This window comes from Penicillium atrosanguineum, assembly GCF_028827265.1.
Source record: "Penicillium atrosanguineum strain IBT 20685 chromosome Unknown utg000004l_segment0_segment0, whole genome shotgun sequence".
Classification (NCBI taxonomy): Eukaryota; Fungi; Ascomycota; class Eurotiomycetes; order Eurotiales; family Aspergillaceae; genus Penicillium; species Penicillium atrosanguineum.
Genome location: NW_026623136.1, coordinates 2,143,972 through 2,168,247, shown reverse-complemented (window position 1 = coordinate 2,168,247; position 24,276 = coordinate 2,143,972). Strand labels below are relative to the sequence as shown.

At 50.0% G+C, this 24,276-nt stretch overlaps 7 protein-coding genes across 7 annotated transcripts; 3 read left to right on the top strand and 4 right to left on the bottom strand.

Annotated features, from left to right (window-relative positions):
• Positions 1 to 648: 648 nt before the first annotated feature.
• On the top strand, positions 649 to 1,764 carry N7443_006146 (uncharacterized protein; the record flags this gene model as incomplete). Its single annotated transcript, XM_056886202.1, has 3 exons — positions 649 to 1,440; positions 1,506 to 1,568; positions 1,666 to 1,764. The coding sequence occupies 3 exons, from the start codon at positions 649 to 651 to the stop codon at positions 1,762 to 1,764; spliced, it is 954 nt and encodes a 317-aa protein (XP_056741650.1).
• A 32-nt stretch (positions 1,765 to 1,796) lies between these two features.
• On the bottom strand, positions 1,797 to 3,401 carry N7443_006145 (putative MFS monocarboxylate transporter (Mct); the record flags this gene model as incomplete). The annotated part of the gene is made up of 4 exons (XM_056886201.1): positions 1,797 to 2,283; positions 2,346 to 2,911; positions 3,002 to 3,126; positions 3,245 to 3,401. 4 exons carry the CDS (start codon positions 3,399 to 3,401, stop codon positions 1,797 to 1,799), a joined length of 1,335 nt encoding a protein of 444 aa, XP_056741649.1.
• Positions 3,402 to 4,829: 1,428 nt separating this feature from the next.
• N7443_006144 (uncharacterized protein) lies at positions 4,830 to 6,239 on the top strand (the record flags this gene model as incomplete). The annotated part of the gene is made up of 1 exon (XM_056886200.1): positions 4,830 to 6,239. One exon carries the CDS (start codon positions 4,830 to 4,832, stop codon positions 6,237 to 6,239), a length of 1,410 nt encoding a protein of 469 aa, XP_056741648.1.
• A 2,565-nt stretch (positions 6,240 to 8,804) lies between these two features.
• On the bottom strand, positions 8,805 to 9,967 carry N7443_006143 (alpha/beta hydrolase; the record flags this gene model as incomplete). Its single annotated transcript, XM_056886199.1, has 2 exons — positions 8,805 to 9,492; positions 9,555 to 9,967. The coding sequence occupies 2 exons, from the start codon at positions 9,965 to 9,967 to the stop codon at positions 8,805 to 8,807; spliced, it is 1,101 nt and encodes a 366-aa protein (XP_056741647.1).
• Positions 9,968 to 11,363: 1,396 nt separating this feature from the next.
• Positions 11,364 to 17,507, top strand: N7443_006142 (uncharacterized protein; the record flags this gene model as incomplete). The annotated part of the gene is made up of 1 exon (XM_056886198.1): positions 11,364 to 17,507. One exon carries the CDS (start codon positions 11,364 to 11,366, stop codon positions 17,505 to 17,507), a length of 6,144 nt encoding a protein of 2,047 aa, XP_056741646.1.
• Positions 17,508 to 18,452: 945 nt separating this feature from the next.
• N7443_006141 (EF hand domain protein) lies at positions 18,453 to 21,860 on the bottom strand (the record flags this gene model as incomplete). Its single annotated transcript, XM_056886197.1, has 1 exon — positions 18,453 to 21,860. One exon carries the CDS (start codon positions 21,858 to 21,860, stop codon positions 18,453 to 18,455), a length of 3,408 nt encoding a protein of 1,135 aa, XP_056741645.1.
• A 459-nt stretch (positions 21,861 to 22,319) lies between these two features.
• Positions 22,320 to 24,248, bottom strand: N7443_006140 (putative MFS multidrug transporter; the record flags this gene model as incomplete). Its single annotated transcript, XM_056886196.1, has 5 exons — positions 22,320 to 22,663; positions 22,727 to 23,400; positions 23,460 to 23,638; positions 23,703 to 23,960; positions 24,051 to 24,248. 5 exons carry the CDS (start codon positions 24,246 to 24,248, stop codon positions 22,320 to 22,322), a joined length of 1,653 nt encoding a protein of 550 aa, XP_056741644.1.
• Positions 24,249 to 24,276: the final 28 nt, after the last annotated feature.

Here is a 24,276-nt window from a genome sequence, read left to right as displayed (position 1 = left end):
GAGTGCAACGGGCGCAATTGGAGTGTAATTGGAGAGATGGGATGATAATTCGCGCCAGGGCTTGAAAAGCAGGAGACCAGATGTGGGTTTCAAGATATGGTCAGTCTCTCTAGAGCCATCATGGAAAGTCGCCTGTGAAGCGAACCCCGCACGAGATAGAGCTCAAGACCGAAAAAAAAAAAACAAATAAAAAGACAGGGATCTGCTTAGTGCTGAAGAGGGTTGCACGAAACGATGCAGCTAATGTGACCTTGCGAGACTTCTGCGGCGTAAGAAAAGCCAGTGACTAACACTCTGACCTAATCCTATCAGTCTCTCCATGTATGACCATATTGTCTGACCGTGAAGCCTTCTAGGCCCGCAATCAGCAAGTAATTTCGGAGATCTTGTGGAGTTACCCTTGAGAAGACCAGAGACCCACCGGACCGTCCACTGCGGGAAAATATAGTGAACTATGGTAAACTACGGAAAACACCTGGTAAATTCATCCCAGCCGATGTATGCATACCTAGCCTGAACACACATACAGACTCAGCCTGGCCCCAGATTCCAATAAAGATGCGCGCTATCTCAAAAGCTCGAAGATCGTAACCCCAGATCTTCACCAATTCCTCTCGCCGTAGACACGCAATCAACCACACAACCACAATGACACTCACCACCGACTCCAAGGGCCCTGCCCCCATAATCGAAGTCCCCTCAACCCCAGCCCTCACAGCCCTAATGACAACCTTCTGCGCCCCCTCCACAACCCCAAAAACAATGCAAGACACCATCCACGCTCTTACCCACCAAATCCTCACGACAGCGCACACCTACGACCCAACCCTCGCCCACACCCCCACAACCCTAATCCCCATTCTCCGCGGCGCACTCCCCATGCTCGTCGCCGCACAGCCTAACCTCCCACTCTCCTCCAGCATCCTCGCCCGCTGCAGCAAGACCAAAGGCACCGCCGACGTGGTCGTCGAGTGGCTCGGCCGGCGCCCGTTCCCGGCGGCGCATGACGACGGCCGGCTCGTCGTGCTGGACACGGTCGTAGCGACGGGCGACACGATCGTGCAGCTGTGCGCGGAGTTGTGGGTACTCAGCGGTGGTACTGCGTCCGTGGTGGTATGCTGCTGCTATGCGGCGCCGGCTGCGCTGAAGCGGGTTGCGGCGTGTCCGGGCGTGAAGTGTGTGGTTGTGGGGCGGCGGGCGGAGCGGTGCGATGAGCGGGGATATCTGGTGCCGTATACGCATGGTGATATTGGGGATAAGATCTATGGGGGGAGAATGGTTGAGGCGGAGGGACCGGTTGTGGCGGCGGGGGAGGATGTGTCGCGGGTGGTGGTGGGGGTGGAGGGTTTGCTGGTTGAGAATGGCGGGGCGTGGCGGTTGGAGAGTGAGGGATTGGCGATTCAGCGAGACTTTCAGTTTGTGGGGTTTAATCAGGCGTGGGTGAGTGGTGGTTTTGCTTCTTGCCCTTGATATGGTTCCTATGCTGACTGGTTCGATTCAATAAGGCGTTCATGAACAAGGTGGCAGAGGCTGCGAAGGAACATCGGCATCATCCCGAGTGGACGAATGTGAGTGCGAATCCAATCATACCAAGCGAACGAGGGGAATCATCTACGCGGGCTGTATGGTAGTGGGTTCCAAGCTAGGGCTAATGGCATGCGATAGATCTATAACAACGTTTCCATCCGGTGGACCACTCACGACCCCAAAGGCTTGACAAGTTTAGATGTGAATATGGCCCAACTATGTGATAGCTATGTATAAATAGAGTGTTTTTTTGCAATGAACGGTGCAGTTTAAACCTTTTTCGCGATCGTGGGGCCCGCGAGAACCATCCTTCCAGCCACGAAGAAAAGCACCCCGGCAGTCATCATGGCCCCGGCAAAGACCTGTAATCCCCAATAGGTGCCGTTCTGGCTGTTTAAGATGGCGCCCGCAATGGGACTACCCGTCAGCGAGGCGATACTGATACAGGTAAACAAGACACCCTGCCGAACCCCGATCTTGGTCATATCGGGCGAAATCTGGCTCAGCAGCGCCGGGACCATGCCCACAAACGCACCGGAGGCAAAGCCATACAGCATGCTGAAGATAACGTAGACCGCTACACTGCCGGGCGAGAGGAGTGTGCCCGGAAGCCACAGAGCCAGAATCACGACCGCGGACAGGGAGCACATGGCGATCATGATATTGAAGCGTCCCAGTTTGTCACCGAGATAGCCCGGTAGAATTCGGCCCGGGAGACTTTCAGCCCAGGTGGAAGACAAGGCATTAGCCAAACCACTCTTATTATCTGAACGTGAACTGTAGAAAGGAGGGATCGACCAGGACTGGCTGTTACTCACCTGGCGGCATTCAGTATAGTCAAGAGATACCCAGCGAGATCGCGGTCAACTCCATCTTGCTGGGCTTCAAGCACGATATAATTGATTGGCACAAACATGGCAAAGAATCCACAACAGGACGCCAGCATGAGCAGGACAAACGGGATCTCGGAGAACGGGCTCGTGTAATCACTGAACTTGACGGGCCGCGGGACCGGTGCAATTCTCGACCGGACCGTCAGATTGGCAATGATCAGGAGGGCAAGAATAATGAAGGCAGCGATGCGCAGCGTCCATCCAAAGCCAATCGTAGGCAAGAGTCGCGACAGCATCGTTGGAAACACGACGCCGCCCAGCGAGGAGCCGCTGGATACGACACCAAAGGCCAAGGCACGGCGTTTGTCGAACCATGTGGCGACACAGGAGAGCGCGGGAGAGAAGACCAAGCTGGCTCCTAGCGGGCTGCAGATCCCTTGGGCAAGGAAGAGTTGGTAATACTCCTTGGAAATCGAGGTCATCATCAGCCCGAAGACATGCAGGAAGGTCCCGATGGGCAGCAGCCACTTGGGTCCATGATTATCGAATACCTGGCGAGACCATGAGGATTAGTGATTATTCGTCCCTTAACCGGGAGTTCTGAACCCTCCTCGTTCTGCGAAGTTCGGAGCTGAACTCACTCTGCCAATGACCAGTCCGGCTGCAAAGAGCACAAACGGTTCCAAGGATAGAATCCAGGCGATGCTCGAGGACGAGTATGAGCGTAATTGGTGGTTTTGGTAATACTCTTGAAAGATGCCGATGGCTGACGGGTCGTAACAAGGACTGCATTAGGTTATCTGCGGGTTCGAAACGGGCAAATGGGGGCAAATATGGTGGGGCTAATCCGGCATATAAGTGAATCGCAACGGAAGGGAACTCACCATTCACCCAGCCAAAGCCACAGAAGAGACAGCACCAAGCTCCCAGCACGACTGTCCAGGCGCGGGCTCCACGATCGACTAGCTCATCTGGCTCCGTTGCCTGGCCTCCGGAGACCGCGACCGTGTCTTTCGACTCAATCGACTCAATGGGCGCCATGGGCGGGAGGAACTTTCATTTGAGATTTGCTAAGAGAATGAGTCAAGCGGGAAAGAAGATCGTAAAAAGGAAAAAACAAAAAAAGAGACAAGCCGCCAAGAGAAGGCTAAACAGTTCGGGATCAGCAGAGGCTATCCTGGGCTCGCAAGCCAAGTCATCTTAGTTATCTCAGTTTCTTAGTTTCTTGGTTCCAGTGGATCCCTAAAGTACGCAGGTAGAAGTGGATCGGGTTTAAAGTGGGCAAAGTAAGTGAGCGGCGCTCCCGTTAGCGTTCAGGCACCCGCAGATCGCTGGGGCTCCTGCAAAGTTAGTTATACTGCGTAGCACTCCAAGATATCTTGGCTCCGATCGTAGGTCCGGGCAATTTCCAAGGCTCTCGCGGCGATCTACGGTGGCCAGATCAGGCTCCCAGGTGCAGGCAGAAGGCCAATCATGCCGCAAGGGATGCTGCGAGCCCACAAGAAAATTGCATCAAGTAGGCCCCTGTCAACCTCTCGGCGAAAACAGGCCCGGCCGGCCAACCGGACTCCGTGGGACACGGCCAGAGTAGCCACAAGTGGGCCTCTTCTTCCGCAGACAAACATCAAAAATCCATACCAAAAATATTGAGAAGAACCCCGTCTCTCTTTTGTGGGCCTCAAAAGCCTAAAGCCCAGACGTTACATCGCGCAGACATTAGTTGGCCCGCCAATCACAAATGCAGCTTGGATGGAGCGAGCCAAAGACCTGCAGAACGGGGGCGGTTGCTCATGGGCCATATCTCTTTTTGGGTCACTTGGCTCGGTTCATTATTATAGAGCTGAATTATATTAATATAAATATCGTATTTAAGTACACGTAGGCCTACCTACAGAGGGCAAGGTGGTATACATGAGATCTCCGTTCTCGGAGTGATCACGCATGAAGCTGTAGGCATGTCTTGTTCCTATAGGGCCTCAATAGCAATAGTCTTGGTCTGCCAGATAGAAATAGGTGTGTTGAAACCAAAGGAATTGCATCCGACTACCGCGGTGTCTGAAATCATTAACAAAGCTCACTCATAATTCCTCAAGGGGACAAAATTGATCTAATTTACTCATGCTGTGACTAACTTCGGCCGCCTGTTCCTTGAAACTTTCATGCATGCTACATAACAAGCCCTACACGCAGGAGGGGGCCAAGAAGCGGATTTTCCACTGCAAAATGGGACGAGCCCATGCATCGAGGTATCATGTGCTGAATCATATCACCAGCTAGGCCGCGCAAGCTCGCGTGAGATTGTAAGCCGGGGAAACGACTAAAATTAAGCAATAAAGTACTGGAGTATTGTTGCCAGCCCTAATCCCAATATGCATATAAAATGCAAGTGCAGCGGATACTGTCGGGCAGTCATCGCCTGCAGAGCAAAAAAGGGGCCTAGCTTCGCCGGATTTCTGGAGTAACTACACCATGTACGCTATCACACGAGTCTTGCAAAATCTCCTGCACCGATATCTCAAAGACCTACCGGCGGAGTCTACATACAACGATGGGCTGCAACCTTCTTGCATATCGCCCAGGGCGACACTACAACCCTTTGGAAATCTCCATCCATCCTATGATCCATCGACAGAGTGGTTAGATGGCCGAACCCCTCCATATCCCCATTTCGACGATGCGGCAAGAATTCGGCTCCATGTCAAAGCCGTGAAGGGTGCCCTTCTTAATTATATCTTAGAAGGGTGCAAGATTCTCTTGGAGAGGCAAGATAATCACCCGCTTCTCACCTCGATAGACCAAGATGAACGGCTGTGGGTGGCAGCGATATCTGTCCACAAATATGGAGTCTTATACTTCGCTGCTCGCTGGGAGTGCCGAGAAGAGTTTCTATCGACGACGGAGTCCAACCGCCAGCTATTCAACAGAATCAACGGCTTTCTCTCGTGCGATAGTAACTCCAATAGGGCAATAAATTATGGTGTTCATCGGCTTGTTAACAGTTCGGATTTAAATGTCGACTACCAGACAAGGCTTGTTCCCCCAACTGCTATATCAGCAATTGGCATCAACTACATCGCGGTGCGGGCAAAAGATTATGACGGAGAAAGCATCCGGCTGCTGGACCAACCCTCTGCACTTTGGGATCTCCATGACTTTGCCCATCTTTCTGCAGCGTCCGTGGCCCCCAAGTTATACGGGTCTAAGTACTTCACAGATCTCATTAAACTCCCATCCAAGCTCACAGCCTTGATCCGGAGCCCCAAGATGCACACCGCAGAGCCCAACCCTCTATACTCAGACGGGGTCATCTTCGGCGAGCTTCTCACCGTGCTATTCACGGCTGAGATAGAAGCAGTACAAAATGGGGAGAAAAAGCATACCTACGAATCCCTCACCGATACTTTGGCCGAGCACGTTGTGGACTATCTCCTGGCGCAGCGTGCGCTTCAGCACTTAACCACGGGTCGAATGTTGAAGGCGACCAGTCCCATATCGGCCATCGAGCTGGCGACACTGGTGCAAAATAAGGCGTATGAGCTGACGGCTAGCGAGATAGAACAGCGGGTGTTCACGCGAGGCGGTCCTGCTGGCGATTTGAGAGATGAGCTGGATGAACTGCCTGCCTTTGAACGGATCAAGTTTCTGGCAAGCTGTCGGCGATGGTTGTATTTTGAGATTCGAAATACCATCAAACATCGCGCCCAACGACTGGCGTATCAGAAAGTGGCCGGGCGTATGCTTGCTCAAGATGGGGAGCTTTCGATTGCGCACACCGACCGTGCTCTCTTGATTAGTATTCTTGATAATATTCACTATCAGGGGTGGGAAAATGACAGCGTCGTGAATCTTTGGCAAATGATCAAGGATTCGGGGGTTTAAAGTGACCGTCGCTGAGAGCCTTCAGCTATAAAAAGATAGTCCCGCCTGTATAGCCGGCTGATCTTGATTCCGTCTAGTCTTGCAAGAGTACACGCATGTTTCATTCCACTTTTTTCTTTTCGACGATATTTTGCTTCGTTGCAGTTTGTGAATCCTTTTTCACATATAAAAGCAGGAGAAGGCCTCGATTGCATGGTGGTAACTGAGAAATGTTTCGTTAATAAAATCATGACTTACGTCAATATGGGTGCTTAATGGATCTGTAACCGTCCTAAGCATCAATTCTAGCGACCTAAATACCAGAAGTAGCATCATGTTCAGAAACATCTCAAAGAATCCAGGTCATATCTGCTCTCGACTTTCAAATTCGAATCCCTTCGAATGTGAAATGAGTCGTCTGTCTGCTATATGATACAGTATCATGGAACAGTTAGCACTATAAGCTTTATACAGTTTTACCCTCTAGCTTAGCCCTACTCCCTACTTCGGCCGTACCCCTCCAGGGGCACTAGCTGTCACACGCTGCTAACTAGTCGTGGTGAGTAGGTGCCTTGGGCAGTACGATACCTGAGATGGTAATACAAATGAGAAGCTTGCTAGCTTACCAGGGTTAGCTATCTCCAATAACACGACACTTGGTTACATAAGAAGTAGATGGAGGATGCCTACGGAGAATAAGTGGACGGCTGGAGTCGATCAAGCCAGATCACAAGATCTCCGAGGTAAGTCTTCTACAACATTAACACAGCAGTAGTACAGCTTTCGTCATACGAGATGTAGATGAAGACGAAGACTACGAACAAGAGGAAGAAAGGGATGGTGTCGATCAAGTCAGATTGACAGATCCCCCTCCCTGACTGCCTACTTTCTGCCACCTATATTTTGCCCTAATAAAACACTCCAAGGTGTCCCACTAGTCTAATGTAGAAAAGCGGTATGGGCGATGAGAAATAGCTGTCAGGGAGGTGGGTTCCAGATTTTTGCTGTGCCACTGTATGGTCTGCACAATGCCAGAACCTGTAATTACGGTTACTTTGGTGATCCACCAGAAATACATCAAGAAAATATGGTGGGGTCTTTCCTCGACCTAATCCAGCTTAGCGCGATCATAGTGGGGCCGCTAGAAAAGAAAGCGTGAGTGTCCAAGGGGTAATCTGTTTTCGAATTCTACTGCACTAAATGATCGTTGACCCAATGGAATCCGGCTTTTACCCAAATAGAGTTCTAGTCTAGTACTCAATAGAGAATGAATTAAATAATTACAGTACCGGGAACCTAAAAAAATCTTGACCAGACTGGGGCTCGATCCCAGGACCTTGTCGGTGTTAACGACACGTGATAACCAACTACACCATCCGGCCATTGATATTGTGAGGACTTTTAATTTGAATTCATGAATCATTAATAGAACCCATGTTCATGAAAACATCTCAGTGATGTTTCAACTTCTGCTCTTGGCAAACAAGAGAGACTCAAGACTGATGAATTCAATCAATTAGGGGTCGGCACGAATAGAGAATACATTCGCATCCCTAATACAAACTTTCTGCCAATGCGAATAATTTTTCATTACTCGTCGAATATTCGTAAATTTAGTCACATGGCAGGCACGTTACTCTCCGAGGAGAGAGATATAAATATCTCTCTGTCGGTGATTTAATATTGAGGGACACAAAGAGTGATGGAAATGCGCCATTTTCAGGGGCATCGACCACGACAACAACGATTTCGTATACATACTCTATCCCGTGAAAGGGTAACATCCGACATATCCTTTGAAGGAGGCTTGACAGATTGGGCACTTCTTCGGTGTTTTGAGATTCCCTGCCTATGATTCTCAGACCATGTGTCCATATAGAATCATCCCCCAACGGTCTGGCTGCATGCAGCAAATCACTCAGTCTAATATTTTCCTTTGTTTTGCTGGGACTCAGCCAACAGCATGCCACTTGAATGCTGCCAATCCGGAAGCAGTTGGTCGTCCTCTCAGTCAGTCAGCGCTAGCTGTGATGCAGCGGACTAGTCTTCCATTGGCTTCGACCCTATTGTGACTATTTTTCGTAAGAAACACATCTTCGACCGCACTCAAGCCAGCCATATACTGGACTTTCTGAGGTCAGGAGAGTTGTCTTGTCTGCGTCTAATGGCTAGCTCCTTCAAGATCGCCCGGGTGTCAACCTGAATGGCCGGTACTATGAATGCAGGATCTGGTGTCGTTCAGGGTCTGCGTTGGCTAACAGAAACGATATTGTGCGCGAAGGTACGCGAAGGTACGCGAAGGTATTGGCGGGACTGCGAATTATGCGTGATCCTTCGATGAGACGTATTTTGAAATATCTTCCTTATTACTCTCAGGAAACATCCAGTGGGCCCACTGATATTCTCTGCCCAGAATGAGCAACACTACCAGCCTAGCACACGGTATATTGGGAGAACAAGAGATATTATACTTGTAGATAACTACTTATGATGCAAACAGGATCAAAACTTTCATTATTTTACTGCTACTGATAGTCGGCTGAGTGATATAAACGTCATTTTGTAAACAACCGGAATTTTCGTTGATCACGGCGAGTCGCTCAATTTCGTTTGCATAAACTCTAGGGTGACCGCATTTGCCTCCTCTGCCACAGGCAAACCGGGAAACACAGTAAAACCATGAGTGGCACCAGGGTAAAACTTGACGATAGCCTCACCACCAGCAATACTCCACTTAGAGCTCATCAGGATCGTGTCGTCAAGCAATGGATCCTCTGTGCCACAGAGGAAGAGAGCAGGAGGCAATGATCCAGTGGAGGAGCCGGCAACTAGTGTCTGAAGCTCCTCATATAGTGGTGACACAAAGGGATGCTTGCGCTCGGCGGTGCTCATGCCCGGCACGTATGCACTGTTATATCGCTCCAAAATTGCCAAATTTATCATGAGAGGCTTTGTCGAAGCCGCCACCGTTGGAAGCCCGAGCGCCAGATCAAATAAGCCGTATGGAAGAACGAGACCCGACAGTTTGTAAGACAGCCGTGACCGCATCAGCTGCAGGGCTGAAAGAACGGCGAGACAGGCTCCTGCTGATTCTCCAGCGAGAAAGCGCAGGGGGCCGCCGTACACCTCCATGGCGTGGTCCACCATGTACTCGGCGGCATCGACGGCATCGTGCATGGCAGCTGGGTAGGGGTGTTCCGGTGCCAGACGGTATCCGACTGAAACGGCTGTTAGCTGGCACTTGTTGGCGTATTCCCGGAGGCTGCCATCGGAGCTGTCCAAGACATTAATCTCTGCAGGCGGGGGTAGAGAAATCAGCCGAAGGGAGTATCTTACTGTTTGTGCGTTGCCAGCACGAAACCGCCCCCATGAAAGTGCAGTAAGACACCTTTGCTGGGCCGGCCATTATCGGGCTTATAGATGCGGATGGGGACCTCACGGCCAGCGTCACGCGAAGGAACAGAGCCATCGAGAGCCTCCGGGAGATAGACAGGCTTGGGCAGCGGAGTCTGACCAAGCTCCCGCATCTCACGATATTTTTCGATGCCTACCTCCCACCATCGGGGCCCGTTGGTGGTGATGTTTTCCAGGAGAGCTGCAGCTTTCTTTGTTGACTCCGTGACGTTCTCCGGCCGGAACTTGGATATGTCAAGGGTGATATCGCTTTTGATCGACATCGTGAAGGGAGTTTGCAGATCAATGATGAGTTTTCTGGACGAATAATGCGAATACAATGAAGAAAAAATCATTCAGCACGAGGAAGGGAATCCTTTCAGACCCCTCCTAGTGATCGCTTTATCTAATTCCTCCTCAGCCCCTCCGAGATCCACCGGTGACTCTTCTCCCCTGTCCGGGCCGCAGTCCCCGGATGCAGCTACGCAAGCCTTGGCTAGTGTCGGGGACCTTCCCGAGCAGCCGCCAAATTGCCTACAGGTGATATGCAAGCCGATCCTGGGGAATTTTTCCGAGAGGCTATGCCCAAGCTATACTCGGCGTGGTATAAAATCCGGCCGCAGCATCAACTCGACGGCCGCAGACGTGATACCTATTTGGCCGGGAAGATTCAATGGCGGTCTCCTGGGGTAGTAGTAGTAGATCTTTCGAGGAGACTGTTATGTCTAGATTTATCTGTTGTATCAAGTCCCCCTTCCCATTGTAACTTTCACCAAAAACCCAACACATAATGAGGACGCTTACCGAAGTAGTGTTTAGCACCACGCGTCCCCCGTTCGTGCCTTTATAAAGACGCCTGTGCCGCCGCCCCTGCCGTACAGTGTATTTTCAGTTTTCTGCTCTCCCCCGTTCATTTTGCCCATGTCCACGGCTTGCAATTGAGGTGCTCTTGCCATTGAATCGGGCCATCATGATCCAGCTCTAACATTGCCCCACGCGTGACCCGTCAGCTCCCTTCGCGATGCCGACCACGCAATCTCCCGCTGCCTTCACTTGCCTGACGCGTTCCACCTCATTGACCCTCCCTTCCCCTGTCGCACTTGAAAAGATGTCATCCTGTCATCTGCTTGGTTGGGTCTGTCGTCCCACGGGCCCAGCGAACAACTAAGTCCAGCGTCGTAACGAGAGTCCTTGTATACCTAGTCCTTTATATCGGTTGATGTGCCCAATGGTCACGTGATGACTAGCCATATGATCTGGGATGGGGTAAATAGCCTTGATCTGCCTTACCGGGCTGTTCTAAGTTGATTGGCTGCCATCTGCCCATAATTCTTGTCTAGCGTGATGCTGATGTCTAGGTTCGTAGCCATTACGAGTCTAGGACTAGCGTTATTTGATTACTGTTTGGCCATTAAGTCGGAAGAGTGTATAGGTATAACAAGTTTGGAAAAACAATGTAACAAACCATTGGAAATGAAGACGAATACGATTTTTCAGCCTCTAGCCGTGTTCGTTCTCCATTTATGGTCTGCCTAGATACATAATGAGATGTCGAAAGACCCAGAGCGACGGATGATCCCGGGCCAAGGCGTCAGTCTCATGCGGCTCAACTAGTCCTTTTGAGGGTCTAAGCTCCGAGCATCCGAGCAGTACATAAAGCCCCCACTCTTACCACTTGCACCTTCGCTCTCAACCTTCCAAGGCATTGAGCTCAGCGAAATTATCACTGATATCCTGCACATTCTGTCCACCATGTCACTATCGGATTCTGAGGGTTCTGATACCGTTATGGTCGGCCCAGGCGACTTCAGCGATTTCAACAAAGAAAACATTCTTCCTCTTCCGGCAGAGGATCTCAAAATGATTAGAGATTGGCTGCAGCCAACACCTTATGATCTAGAGAGATCTGAATTTTCAAGACACCTCGAATCGTACCTGGCAGGTACCGGTCAATGGCTCATATCCACAGATACATATCAACAGTGGCATGCAGGCGACGTGAATGGCCTTCTTTGGATCAAAGGCATACCAGGGTCTGGAAAATCCGTCATGATTGCCTCGATCATTCAACAGCTGCGCAAAGAAGGTGTCCCGGTTCTCTTCTTCTTCTTTCGACAAATTATTGATGCAAATCATCAACCAGTGGCGGCGTTGCGGGACTGGCTATGTCAAATTCTCCCCTTTAGCCCACCCTTGCAGGTTCGGTTGAAAACCGAATACCTTGATAACAGTCGCTCTATTGATAGCCTCTCTGTTAATGATCTCTGGAAAAACATCAAGTTCGCTCTTTCTGCCTTCCCCAAGGCCTACTGTGTCACAGATGCCTTGGATGAGATGGACCAAGGCAATGATGACTTTCTTCAGGCTTTGATCGAGCTGGGCCAGTGGCGTCCTGCGAATCTAAAAGTCCTCATCACATCGCGTCCAGTTGTTGCAGTGGAATCTCCCCTAAGGCCCTTTTCCGTGCCCTCTCTTCGTCTGGAAGAACAACTTGTCGATACGGACATTGCTGCGTACGTGCAGTACCGACTGCGAAATTCTTCCGTGCCCAATGAATACTGGAATCTCATAACCGAAGCTGTTCCTGGTCGAGCAAATGGTCTGTTTTTATATGCCAGGCTTTCAATGGATGCGTTCTCGACGCCCGGCGCTGATCCTCAAGACACACTCAAAAAGTTGCCTGTCGACCTGAACATCATGTATAACGACCTGTTACGCGAGCATGCAAAACGCTCAAATGTTCCCAACGACCTTCAACTACTTGTCCTGCAGTTTATCACACATGCAACTCGCCCCCTTCGTCTTCTAGAGGTTGCTGAGATGATCAAAGCCACACATGCTCCAATTGGAAACTGTAGCTTGAAAGAGATCAAAAATCTAGTCAGAGCTGCTTGTGGCCCGCTGCTTCAGGTTCTTCATGATGAGACTGTCTCGGTCGTTCATCACTCATTCACTGAGTTCCTCAAGGGATTCAATCGCTCCGCCGCCCTTGATGATTCAACTTATCCCATTCTGGAGGCTGGCCCGACTAACCAGCGTCTTGCCATTGCCTGCTTGGACTATCTCACGTCTGGCTGCCTAGAAAAACTTGAGATCAAGAAACGCAAGAAGAATGATGAATTTTTTCGCCCCAAAAAAGCCCAGCAGAGTGAAATCCGCCTTCAATTTCCATTTCTCGAATACGCAGCGACCAATTGGTATATCCATACTCGCCGTGCAGCACTAGCTGACATGAATTTGTCATCATTTTACTTGGTACTTGATAGTTTCGTTGCGAATAAGCAGAGATTTATTGCTTGGCTGGATATCGACTGGCCGAAGGATGTGATCCAAGGTCTGACTCCTCTCCATGCTGCCGCTAAAACCGGGTTGGCTCAATATGCCGCCCACTTGATTCAAAAGGGCGACGCCGACCCCAATGCCAAGAGTAATCGCGGCGATCCACCTCTCTATTGGGCTGCTTCCAGTGGCCATGCGGATGTTGCACAGCTTCTTATTGACAACGAGGCGGATCCGGATGGAGAAGCACACGAAGGATACAGACCTCTTCATGCGGCCGCCAGCAAAAACCGCGCTGGTGTCATCAAAGTCTTGTTAGCCGCTGGTGTTGATCCACTAACACCGAAGACAAGAGAAGCCCCAGGCAGGCGCTGCGGCAATGCACCAACATCAATTGGTCATACGCCACTCATGTACGCATGCAATAATGGACAAATTGAAGCGATTGCCGAATTTCTACCATATCTCACAGATCCACATACTATCACTAAGGCCCTTTTCTGGTCCGCAGGCTCAGGGCATGCGGCCTGTGTAGATCTGATTCTTCAACATACCACGGTGGACGTGAATTCAAAGCATGTAGGAGAAACACCGCTGTTCAAAGCCTGCCTCAGATGCGATTTGAATACAATCAAAGTTCTTATCGCGGCGGGAGCGGATCCCAATATCTTCTGCTCCTATCCTATAAATGAGTTTGGGGGTATGGGTTACACAATGCGTCGGTCCCCGCAATCCTCTAAACATCCAGATGAACCTAGAGGCTACACCGCCCTACATGCTCTGTGTGGAATTACACGTCTATATAGTCGTCGTCAGTCCTCACTGGAGTGTGTTTCGGCCCTACTCGAAGCTGGAGCAGATATTCATTCGAAGTCTCCTGATGGAGAAACAGCCTTACACTTTGCCTGTATGAGCAATACAGATGTCGTCAAACTGCTGTTGGAGAGGGGAGCGGATCCTTATGTCAAAACCGATAATGAAGACACAATACTCCATACCAATGGAGAGACGGACAAAGAGTTGTTTCCTATACTGATCGGATCAGGGCTTGTTGATGTCAACAAAATAATGGCGGAAAGCAACGGAGGACTTTTGTTCCGTCGGCTTCAAGGCCATTGTTTTGAGTCCGCTCTGGAGGTTTTAAAGTACAACCCAGATTTGAATATGACTGCACCAGATGGGAATGGTTTGCTACACGTGCTGTTTGGGCGCTGGGACTTCAAGTCCATAGATGCTGTCCTTGACGCCTTATTATCAGCTGGCGCTGATCCAAATCTCCAAAATCAAAAGGGAGAGGCACCGCTGCATTTACTGAGACGTGATAACGGAGTTGAAACAGTCTCCAGGCTGCTCAAGGCGGGTGCAAATCTTGAAATCCGGGATGTACAGGGTCAAACGCCTATCTTCAAAAGTGTCATATATTCAAATGCCACTAAGGGCAAACCTGAACTTTTCAAAACACTTATTGAGCTAGGTGCCCGACTTGATACGCGAGATAATAAGGGCCGAACCCTCCTACACCAAGTTGTCCGAGATGCTAGTCGTTTAGACGAGATGGTAGACCTCACGGGGTTCGACCCTTCCGTCGTCGACTATAAAGGAAATACGCTTATCCTTGAGGTCGCTTCAAAGAAAGACACACCCGACAGTATTTCAACTTACAGACACCTCAAGGAGTTGGGGGTTGATATTGACCAGCCTAACAACTGTGGACAGACGCTCTTGCACAAGCTGTGCTCGCGAAAACGGAGAAACTGCAGTTGGCAGCCTTCTATCAAGACAGAATTTGACTATGCCATTCAAGAGTGCAAGAACAAGAATCCTCAAGACATCGACGGGATTCAGCCCTTACATATTGCCGCTGCTGTGTCTGAAGTTTATGTTTTCAAGCTTCTCAATTCCGGGGCTGATCTTTTTGGCGTGACAAAGGAAGGCATGACGGTTCTTCATGTTGCAGCTCGAGCCCGACAGCCTGGAATCATCGGTCTCGTACTTTCCAAGATCGCCGACCTTGATGATGGAAAACGAAAATCCTTCATCAATCAGAGAAATGCGGAAGGAAATGCGGCGCTCCACTACGCCTGCTGCTCTGGCCGTCCCGAAACTGTCGACTTGCTGTTGAATGCCGGCGCAGATCCTAATTTGCCGGGCAAGAATGGATATACGCCTTTCAGAGCATGTGCCGAGTTTGAAACCGAACAAATACGGTGGAAAAGCATTGGTAAAAAGGACAACACCCAAGCCATCAAGACAGCCAGCATCTGGCTCGGAACCCGAAGTGTGCCATCGCCATCAGCGGGAGAGGATCTTGAGAGGTTCCAATGGAGGTCGCATAATGTCAATGATGAGTCAGACTCGACACGTCTAGATGAAATTTTAATTTCATTGGTGCTTCATGGCGCAGACATTACTGAGGACAATGGCATTCTTCGTGATGCATTCCATGCCGCTGTATCGGATCAACGCGACTATACCGCTGAATGTCTGGCACAACTCCAGTATCACTTTCTCCCCAATAATAAGATTCTAGAAGGATCAGATGGCGATGGCTTTCATCTCTGCAAGTCTCGTTTGGAAGATGAGAGAACATCGCTGAGGAAGGAAGAGGAGAAGCGAAAGGCTTGGACGATGACAGAACGATCACACAATGACGCGCAAGATAGGCACACGGTCAAGCTGCTAGGTCTTCGCCACTACGGTCTAATGGAGGAAAGAGTTTCAGAAATAGATATCCTCCTGCTGAGCTGGACCAATGTTTCTCTCTTACACAGTCTTGCGCGTGTTGGTCTGTCGGATATCCTGGATCGTGTCTGTACTCGTGAAGCCGCTTTGAGATTTGATGATCATGAATGGTGCAACCAAGCGGAGGCCGCCAATCACTGTCACAGGAATATGGCGGAGCCGCTCCTCATCACCGCATGCCAACGTGAAATGCCAAACATGGAAGTAGTCCGAATCCTTGTGGAAAAAATGGGTATTAACATCAACTTAAATTGCAGAAAGGAAAGCTGGGCTAACGGCAAGAAAGAGTCCGTGTTGGGTAATGGCGTTCTACATGGTCTTGCAGAGGGCGTAACCTGGTGGAATGTGCACCAGGCTTTGCCATACCTCATCAGAAAGGGTGCCAATCTGGAGCTGCGCAATGAGGATGGTGAGACACCCTTGCACATTGCCCTAGACTATGAAAGGCGCAAGGGTGTTTTCTACAAGGAGGCTGCGAAGATTCTTTTGCGTAATGGCGCAGATGTCAACGCTGTGAATTCCAAGGGGAAGACCTGCTTGTCGAAAGCCGGCACTGATATGGAGCTGATCAAATTGCTTCTATCTCATGGTGCCAAAATTTCTCCTGCTGCTGTGTTCTCCGCAATTGAGCTTGACAATGTCGAATTATTGGAATTCTTTCTCTCTCAGGGCGATCTAGCCAACATGAGGCGCGTCGCTCCCGAAACTATGGAAAGGATCCATGCACTTGATCAAACCAGAATTCCAACCGCCGAGGTATTTCCTTTGCTCCACGCGGCAACTTTCAAACCTAATATCGCTTACAATGACTTGGATCTTACCTGTTTTCGAATGCGCATGATGACGGCGCTTCTCCAGCATGGTGCGGACCCATACGCGACTTTTGTCAAGCTTCATCGAGTGACTGACAACTCTTTCAATGATGACGACGAATTAGACAATTCGGATGAGAATTCGGGAGATAAGTGGGGACCCGAAAGATGCACTGTCATACATGAAATCTTGATGGCTGGAGACATGGCCGAGCCACTGCTTCAGCTTCCAGCACTCCAGCTTGAATCGCGAGATGACAAAGGCAGAACGTTGATCCTTTGTACTGGTCAAATTGAGCGAATCCAGAGCCTTGTCGACCGCGGAGCTGATATTGCCGCTCAAGACAAGTCAGGCAAAACCGTTGTTCATACTCTCATACAACGCCAGCCAAATGAGCAGATTATCAGCACCATCAGGGCTCTCTTCATTAGAGATCCCAACCTTGTGCACATAAGCGATAAATTCCATGACACTCCATTCCACTACGTGCTTAGAGCAAGCGACGTATACTTCAAATACGTCGACCTACTCCTTGAACATGGCGCCGATCCCCTCCAACCTGATTCAAACGGCAACACAGCCCTCCACCTCCTTGCCACTAAGCCATTCACTCACAAAGCACACATCCAGCAATTCTTGGATTTTGGGGTGGACATCAACGCACGCAACAAGAAGGGCGATACCCCACTCTTGTGGTATCTTGCACATAGTTTATTGCCATATGGAGGCAATTTCTGGCCCACGAACGAGACTGACACGACCAGCAACAATGATGGCCTGCTACTCTTTAAGGATCTTGGAGCGGATTTCTTTGCATGCAATAATGCGGGGATGTCGCTGCTACATGTGGTTGCTGGCAGGAATATTGATAAAATTCGTTTTGTCGGTGATGATAGGTTGAAAGCGCCAATCAAAATTCTTGTCCAGTGGTTTGAGTTTCTCATGGATATGGGCTTAGATCCTATGCTTGAGGATGCTCAGCAACGAACTTCTTTGGACATCGCTGCCGCTTGTGGGAATGAGCATATTATGAAGTTGTTCAAGCAGAAACCCATGGAGTGAAGCTAGATCGGCTTCGCTCAGCGTGAGTAGGAATACGCTTATTCTTCACTGTACCTAGTCATTATTATTGTTATTTCCAAGCTTCAAATTGATCAATTTTTTTCTGTGTACTTTATTTGAATCTATTCGTAAGTTGAAGACTGCTTAGATGTATTTCTATCCCATAGGGGTAAATGATATACAGATCCTAGTAGCTCAGAGTTTCCTTAACTATATGAGGCCATTTCTAGAGACTAGTAGAGTTTCTATGTGTAAGGTAGCTATAGGTATGCAAAGTTCGAATTATTTCTTCGACAGGGTGCACTAAGGCAAACCCTAATACCTTTAGGCCTAGACATTTCTATAAGCTACTCAAGACCCTAAACGCCCACCACTTTCTTGAATTAGATATCATACGAATAGTATTTCCTATATTCCCTAGAGAAAGATAAACAAGTAGACACTAACAAGGTGTATTTAATATATAAGACATATCGTACGAAAGAAAAGGTAGGGAGGGAACAAGTAAATCTGTAATAGAGTTTAGAGTTCTCTAGACCTGGAACACATACAAAATCTAAGGGGGAAGATACTATTAAAATTCAACTTTAGATAGTTTACTAAATATTCAAGTCCTAGTGATAAGACCATACTTCGGAACGCGGTGGCCTTCCTAATAAAATTGATGTATCAGCTTATTACATTTCCTCTTGCCGTACTATGTGGGACCTTGGTTTTTCCCATGCGTTTGGAAGAGGTTTATAAAGACAGTATACAAATCAGGTTATTACTCAACTCAATATTCAACCGGATAAGGTGCGCTGCATAATTGGCCGGGTGCTGTAGTTGGCGATCACTTGTCGTTAACACCGACTTGGGTAAAAGAAAGTCCTTTTCAGAAATCATGTTTGTTTTATAAAGATAATATACAAGGATATACAAGTGCAGACATCTGGAATCAACCGATCAGAAGCTCGCCATCTCAATCCAACTCGCCACAAATGCCAACCGACGTCCCTTGTCAGCCGCCATGCGACGTGAGAACTCCTCAAAATTGAGTCTGGCACCGCTACCGCCGCGCTCCTTGGATTCGCGTTCGACCTGATTCAAGTATGCCCAGCGAGCCAAAATGCGAGCAGGGGGGGTGCGTGGACCAGCATTCTCTTCAGGTAGGCAGGCAGATTTCGGCGGGGGAAGTGGCTGCATGGGTGAAAGCGGAAGCTTGGGGGCTGTGGCTTCGGCTTCGGGAGATGAAGAGTGGGGAGAAGAGGGTGCAGGGAGGGAGATGGTGCCGTTTGGCTCCAGGCGGAGACGGCCAGGAAGGTCGGGGTTACTAGTTTGGGGGGATGTATCGACCGCTGGAGCTTCCATCACTGAAGGCTCAGCTTGGAATGAGAGGCGCGGACGGGGCGTGTCGGCGAAGTCGGGACGGAACTGAGGGAGAGTTGGATCGAAGTCGGGGATTTTGTGGATGATGTCTTCTGGTCCATCCTCATCAGAGGAGTCCCGAGAGGAACCAGCCTCGGAGACCGGAGCTTTATCATCGGCATCAGAGCTGGTGGCTGAAGCTGTGTCAGACTGGTCTTCGAAGGTATGACCTTGCCCAATGCCGTCTTCGTGTCCAGGGTCAGCAAGATGGGTTGGCCGAACATCATCATCATTATCAGAAGCCAGCGCTCGAGGAGACGTTGGTTCTAACACCGGCCTTGAGTGGACAGGCTCTAGAGTTGGACTCTGCACGACATAACCAGCACGTTGCAAGAGATTGTCCAGTGACTGATTTCGTGTTATGTCCTCGAGCTCTTCCTCGTTGCGCGGATGCTTGGGGTCTTCTTCCTTGGGCTCCTCCGGCTTGACAGGTCCTGATTTTTCCAGGAGCTCGATTTCATGTGCCCAGAATTTGCGATCGGCACGCGTTCGGAAGACCTCCATGAGAAGATCTTCCTTTTGCTTGAAAAGTATATCGAGCAACTCATTGAAACCCTGCTGAGTGACTTGGTACAGGATTTCCTTGCCGACATCTTTCTCAACCTCGGGAATCTCGAAGCCACCCCATCGCTCGCCAACAGGGATGCTGCGAGAAGATGTTGATGGGTTCGAGCGTATGTCGTAGTCATCTGTGAGATCGTCTTGGAACCGTACCTTGGAAGAAGATCGCGAGCGAGGCGATGGCGGGTGAGAGTCGAGAGGCTCTTCTTCCATGGACTCCTCATCGCTCATATCATCGTCGAAAGCCGGATCATGCTCATATCCAGCAGGTGCAGTGGCGCCGTCTTCTTCGTCGGTGTAAAATGCACGGCGTCTCCAACGTTCGTCAATTCCGTTCCGACGAGTTTCGTCGATTCGTCGTTGATCATCATCACGCATTCTGTTATATACAGCTGTCACGATACGAGCTCTGTCGACGGGGTCGTTGATTTCCTGAGGGGGCACATACGTTCCAAGCGCGTCGATTATGTCTTCCTCATGGATGTGCTCCGGAGGGGGCCAATGACCACTGGTGACAGATGAACCAGATTCATCGGAATCAGTAGGGTCTTCATCTTCATCGTTATCTTCGTCATCCTCATCTGCCCTGGGGTTGGGCCGACGGTTTCCAGACTGGGCAGTCGCAGGGAGGCGAATTGTGGACGGGAATAATGGCCTCGTTCGACCAAACTGCTCTCGTACAGTAGCTTCACCTATCACCTGGTATCGGTCACCGAGGTCGGCGGCATTCTGTCGTAAAATACCCTCGTTGTCGACAACTTCCATATCACCATTCTGATTGACACGCTTGCCTTCACCTATTCGCGAAGAATCGCCCGGAGGGATATTACCTGGGAATGCAGAGCTAATAGGTTGACTACCGAGGACAACATCCCGAGCTCCGCCTTCGAGAAAATCATCTTCCATACCAGCGACCATATCACGGGTGAGTTCACGACTGAGAGCGTAGTAAGCTCTAAAAACCCGCAGGAAATCCTTTCTCTCGACGAAGCCATCACCGTCAATATCATACCCACGGAACACACGCTGCAACCTTTCATCATTGCTCTTGTTATTCAGACTGGCCAGTCCTTTGAGGAACTCTTCGAATCCGATGAGATTGTCACCGTTGGTATCATAAAATGCAAACATGCGATCGTAGATGAGACTGGGAGGAGGCGGCCGAATAGATGTGTTTGGAACGAAACACCGGTCAAATGTTTTGCGATCAATGGCCATGTAAAGCTTGTTGGGATCATCTGCCCACTCAAAGTTGGCGAGACAGCGGAACTGGTCCCAAAGCGCGTCAAGCTCGGTGTTTTCGAAGCTGGTATCTTTCATCAAACGTTTCGCAAGGGGTCGAGGAAGGCTGCGGGGGAGCATTGCAGGCTTTCCAGGATACCACACTGGCTGAGATTGACGCGGATTGCCCAGGAATGGAGCAGGGATCCGGACTTTGTAGAACAAATGGGTCTTGATGTGCACCTGCATGGCCTCGCATGTTTCACACAGATCGTAGTCGATGCAATTAGCACACCGATACCTAATACCCTGGATGGGCATGGCCCCGCAGCTGTTGCACGTCACTCCACGATGAATATAGCCATCTCTCCTCGCTTGGTCCTCCGCGATATGGTATAGCAAGTTGAGCAAATTCTGACCTTCCCGAGTAGGCGATGTATCGTTGTTCCCTTCTCTCCAAGAGAAAATGCTTTGGTCATCACCCGCGGCCTCTGGACCCTCGCTATTCTGGGGCGGCGCAGACACATCGGGGAAGGTTGAAGTCGAAAGTGTGACCCGCTCGCCATTTTGTCGCCGCCGGCGAAGTTCGGTTCCGTAGTTCTCGTCGCCGTTGAACCGGATCAGTGCTCGCTCGATGCCTGCCCGGGAGATACCTCGCTGTTGAAGCTGCTCCGTCAAGTATGTCCGCTCGGGGCTATTGTCGGGAAGGGTGTGCGCGGCTGGGAATTCAAGAGCAAGAAAGGATTCGAGGAATGTGTCCTCCATCATTTCACGCATGCGCTCGGCGTGAGCTGGTGGTACACCGACCTCCTCCATCAGCTGGTCGCGCGTTGCGAGCAGCGACGGAAGAAGTCCACTTTCAACCCGTCGCCCGTCTTCTGTTTCAATTCGGAATGTCCCGTATACACCATTCTGACGCTCCAGCTGTTCCAAATGTGTGATGGCTCGGTACGAGGGAGTGTCCACGAGCCCTGATTCTTCAGCATCAGATCGTCTTGACCGGCGCACGGCGCCTCGGCGTCGAAGGGAGGATTGTGATGTATGCGGTGAAACGACATTGTTATGAATGTAAAGGAGGGCATAGGCAGCTGCAACGCCTGTGAAGAGATAGAGGATAGGCCGATATCGTGTTAACGAGACCGGCCCCGAGCGCGGCTCGGCCATTGCAGAGGTCGCGCTGCTGTAAGCTGCAAGAATGCGGTCGTTGTTATTGAACAATGGTCATTGTCAGGGAACTTATTCAAATGGGAGATACCGCACACAATCAATTCTGTGTGGGTGTCGGGTGGCGCGAGTTGAAGATGAGACACGGGGCAGTCGGAAGGTCAGATCGGACATCACGGGGTCAAGCCCCAGCATTAAGGTGTCATCAAATAGTTAACTAGTTGACTAATTACAACTCAACACAACGCGCAGAGCTCGACGTTCAGAATATTATTTTTATCAAATATCCAATCAGAATTTCATTTAGTGCACTTATGTTCACTCCTCGAGCTCTCTGTGCTCGTTATAGATCACCTAGATCACCTCCAACTAGGCGCAGCTCTACACCACACGTCCCTTATGTAATTTTTAATCTTCGCAGAAATATCCAAAGCAAGCAAGCCTTTTTCTTTGTCACAATTAGCGATGGAGCTTGCTTTCGCGCATGAAGAAAGCGCTGAACAATGCAAAAAACACGACGACGACCATGAAGCCGAAACCTTGGTTTGTCGACCAGCCGTAGCAGTTGCGCACAATATGAGCAATATCAGGATCCAGCTTCTTAATATAATCGAGACTTTCTCGAACGCCATTGACAATTTCGTCAATGTTCTTACTATCGTGCAGATCGGATCGGAGCCGTTTCCTCAGGAGTTGCTGGACAACGCTCGCGGACAGAGAAAGTCCGATCACCGAGCCCAGGGAGCGGAAGAGATACGAACATGCCGTCACCACAGCTTGATCTTCAAGAGAAGAATTGGAGACTGCAAATAAAAGTTAGCAAAGATTGCAGATTATGAGAACGTATGACCAGAACAAGAACTCACTCAGGCCGATGAGGGTTGTGGTAACGCCGATTCCGTTTCCAAATGCCGCCATAGTCATTCCGATGATCATTGGTACTGTACTGGCCACAAGGCCTCCGGAGAAAAGATAGATGACAAAACACCCGGTCGTCAGAGACGTATAGCCCGCAACAGTTAGCCAGTAGTACTTTCCAGTCCATTTCATCAGGAGACCAGCAAAAAGTGAGCCACTAACGCCGGCCAGAATGCTTGGTAGCAGGCGTAGCCCAGCGATGGTGGCAGAAACCCCATCGACTGCCTGGAAGTACAGCGGAATGTAGAAGAGCGCCGCGAGCCAACCACCGAAACTGAAAAAGTTACAGCAATACAGGGAGAAGAAGGTGCGGTCGAAGATGATGTGACCGGGCGCGAAAGGCTCGGTTGCCAGATAGATCTCAACTAGGACGAACACGATGAACAAGATGACCGAGACACCCAAAGAGGCGATTGTCAAGGGCAGCTTCCATGACACATTACTGCCACGGTCCAAGCCCAACAGGAAGCCCAAAACGGCACCAACCAGGACAATGGCACCAAGGAAGTCGATGCGACGGAGTTTAGTCTTCCAGTGAGCATTTTCGCGGGCCGGAAGCTTGAGCATCACAGAAACTGCGATGAATGCGAGAATGCAAAGAGGGAATTGTGCCAGGAAGGCCCTAGAAAACGGCGTCAGAAAGGCTCTGTAGCATGAAGAATGAGATGCAGTATTTCATACCAACGCCAGCCAATGTAATCAGATAGGATTCCGCCCAGAGGCGCGCCAGTACCGGATCCGGTCGCATAGATGATGTTGATAATCCCCTGCCAAACCCCTCGATCGCGCAGGGGAACAAGGTCACTCATCAGAATACTGACGACAGTGGTCATCCCACCGCCACCAATGCCCTGGAATACCTGCATGGTATTGTCAGTCATGATTCGGGTCAATGTACAATGTGAAGTTGGAGACCCGACGTACACGTGCCGCAATGAGCTCATTGATATTACGTGCAAGCCCACAGAATAGACAACCAGTTCCAAAGATGGCATACGCGAAGAGTAGGCAGGCCTTGCGGCCAAATATATCGCTCAGCTTGCCGTACAGCGGTTGAAACGAAGTCAGGGTCAAGAAGTACGAAGTCGCAATCCAGCTGGTCAGATTAAGAGCCTTTAGATCACTTCCAATCTGGCCATAACTGGCCATAATAATCGTCTGGTCTGCTGCCGACAGGAAGATCTACCATGATCGTTAGCCGAGGATACTGCGAAAGAACCGAGTTGTTCAAGTGTCTATGAAGGGTCTAACGGAATTGTGAGAAATACATACACCTAGTGATATGGCCGGGACAATATACTTGAGTTGCTTCCGTGCATCTGGAAAAGGGTCTTTGGCCTGTTCGTCCGTAGACTGCACGATATCCGCTGGCTGCTCCTCATCGCGATGGGGAATGGCTCCGTTTGACGCAGTGCCGTTGCTATCCCCCAGCAACGGGGACGTTTCATTGTGAGTTCGCTCGGGCGCCATTTAAACACGTCCCCCGAATACTTACAAA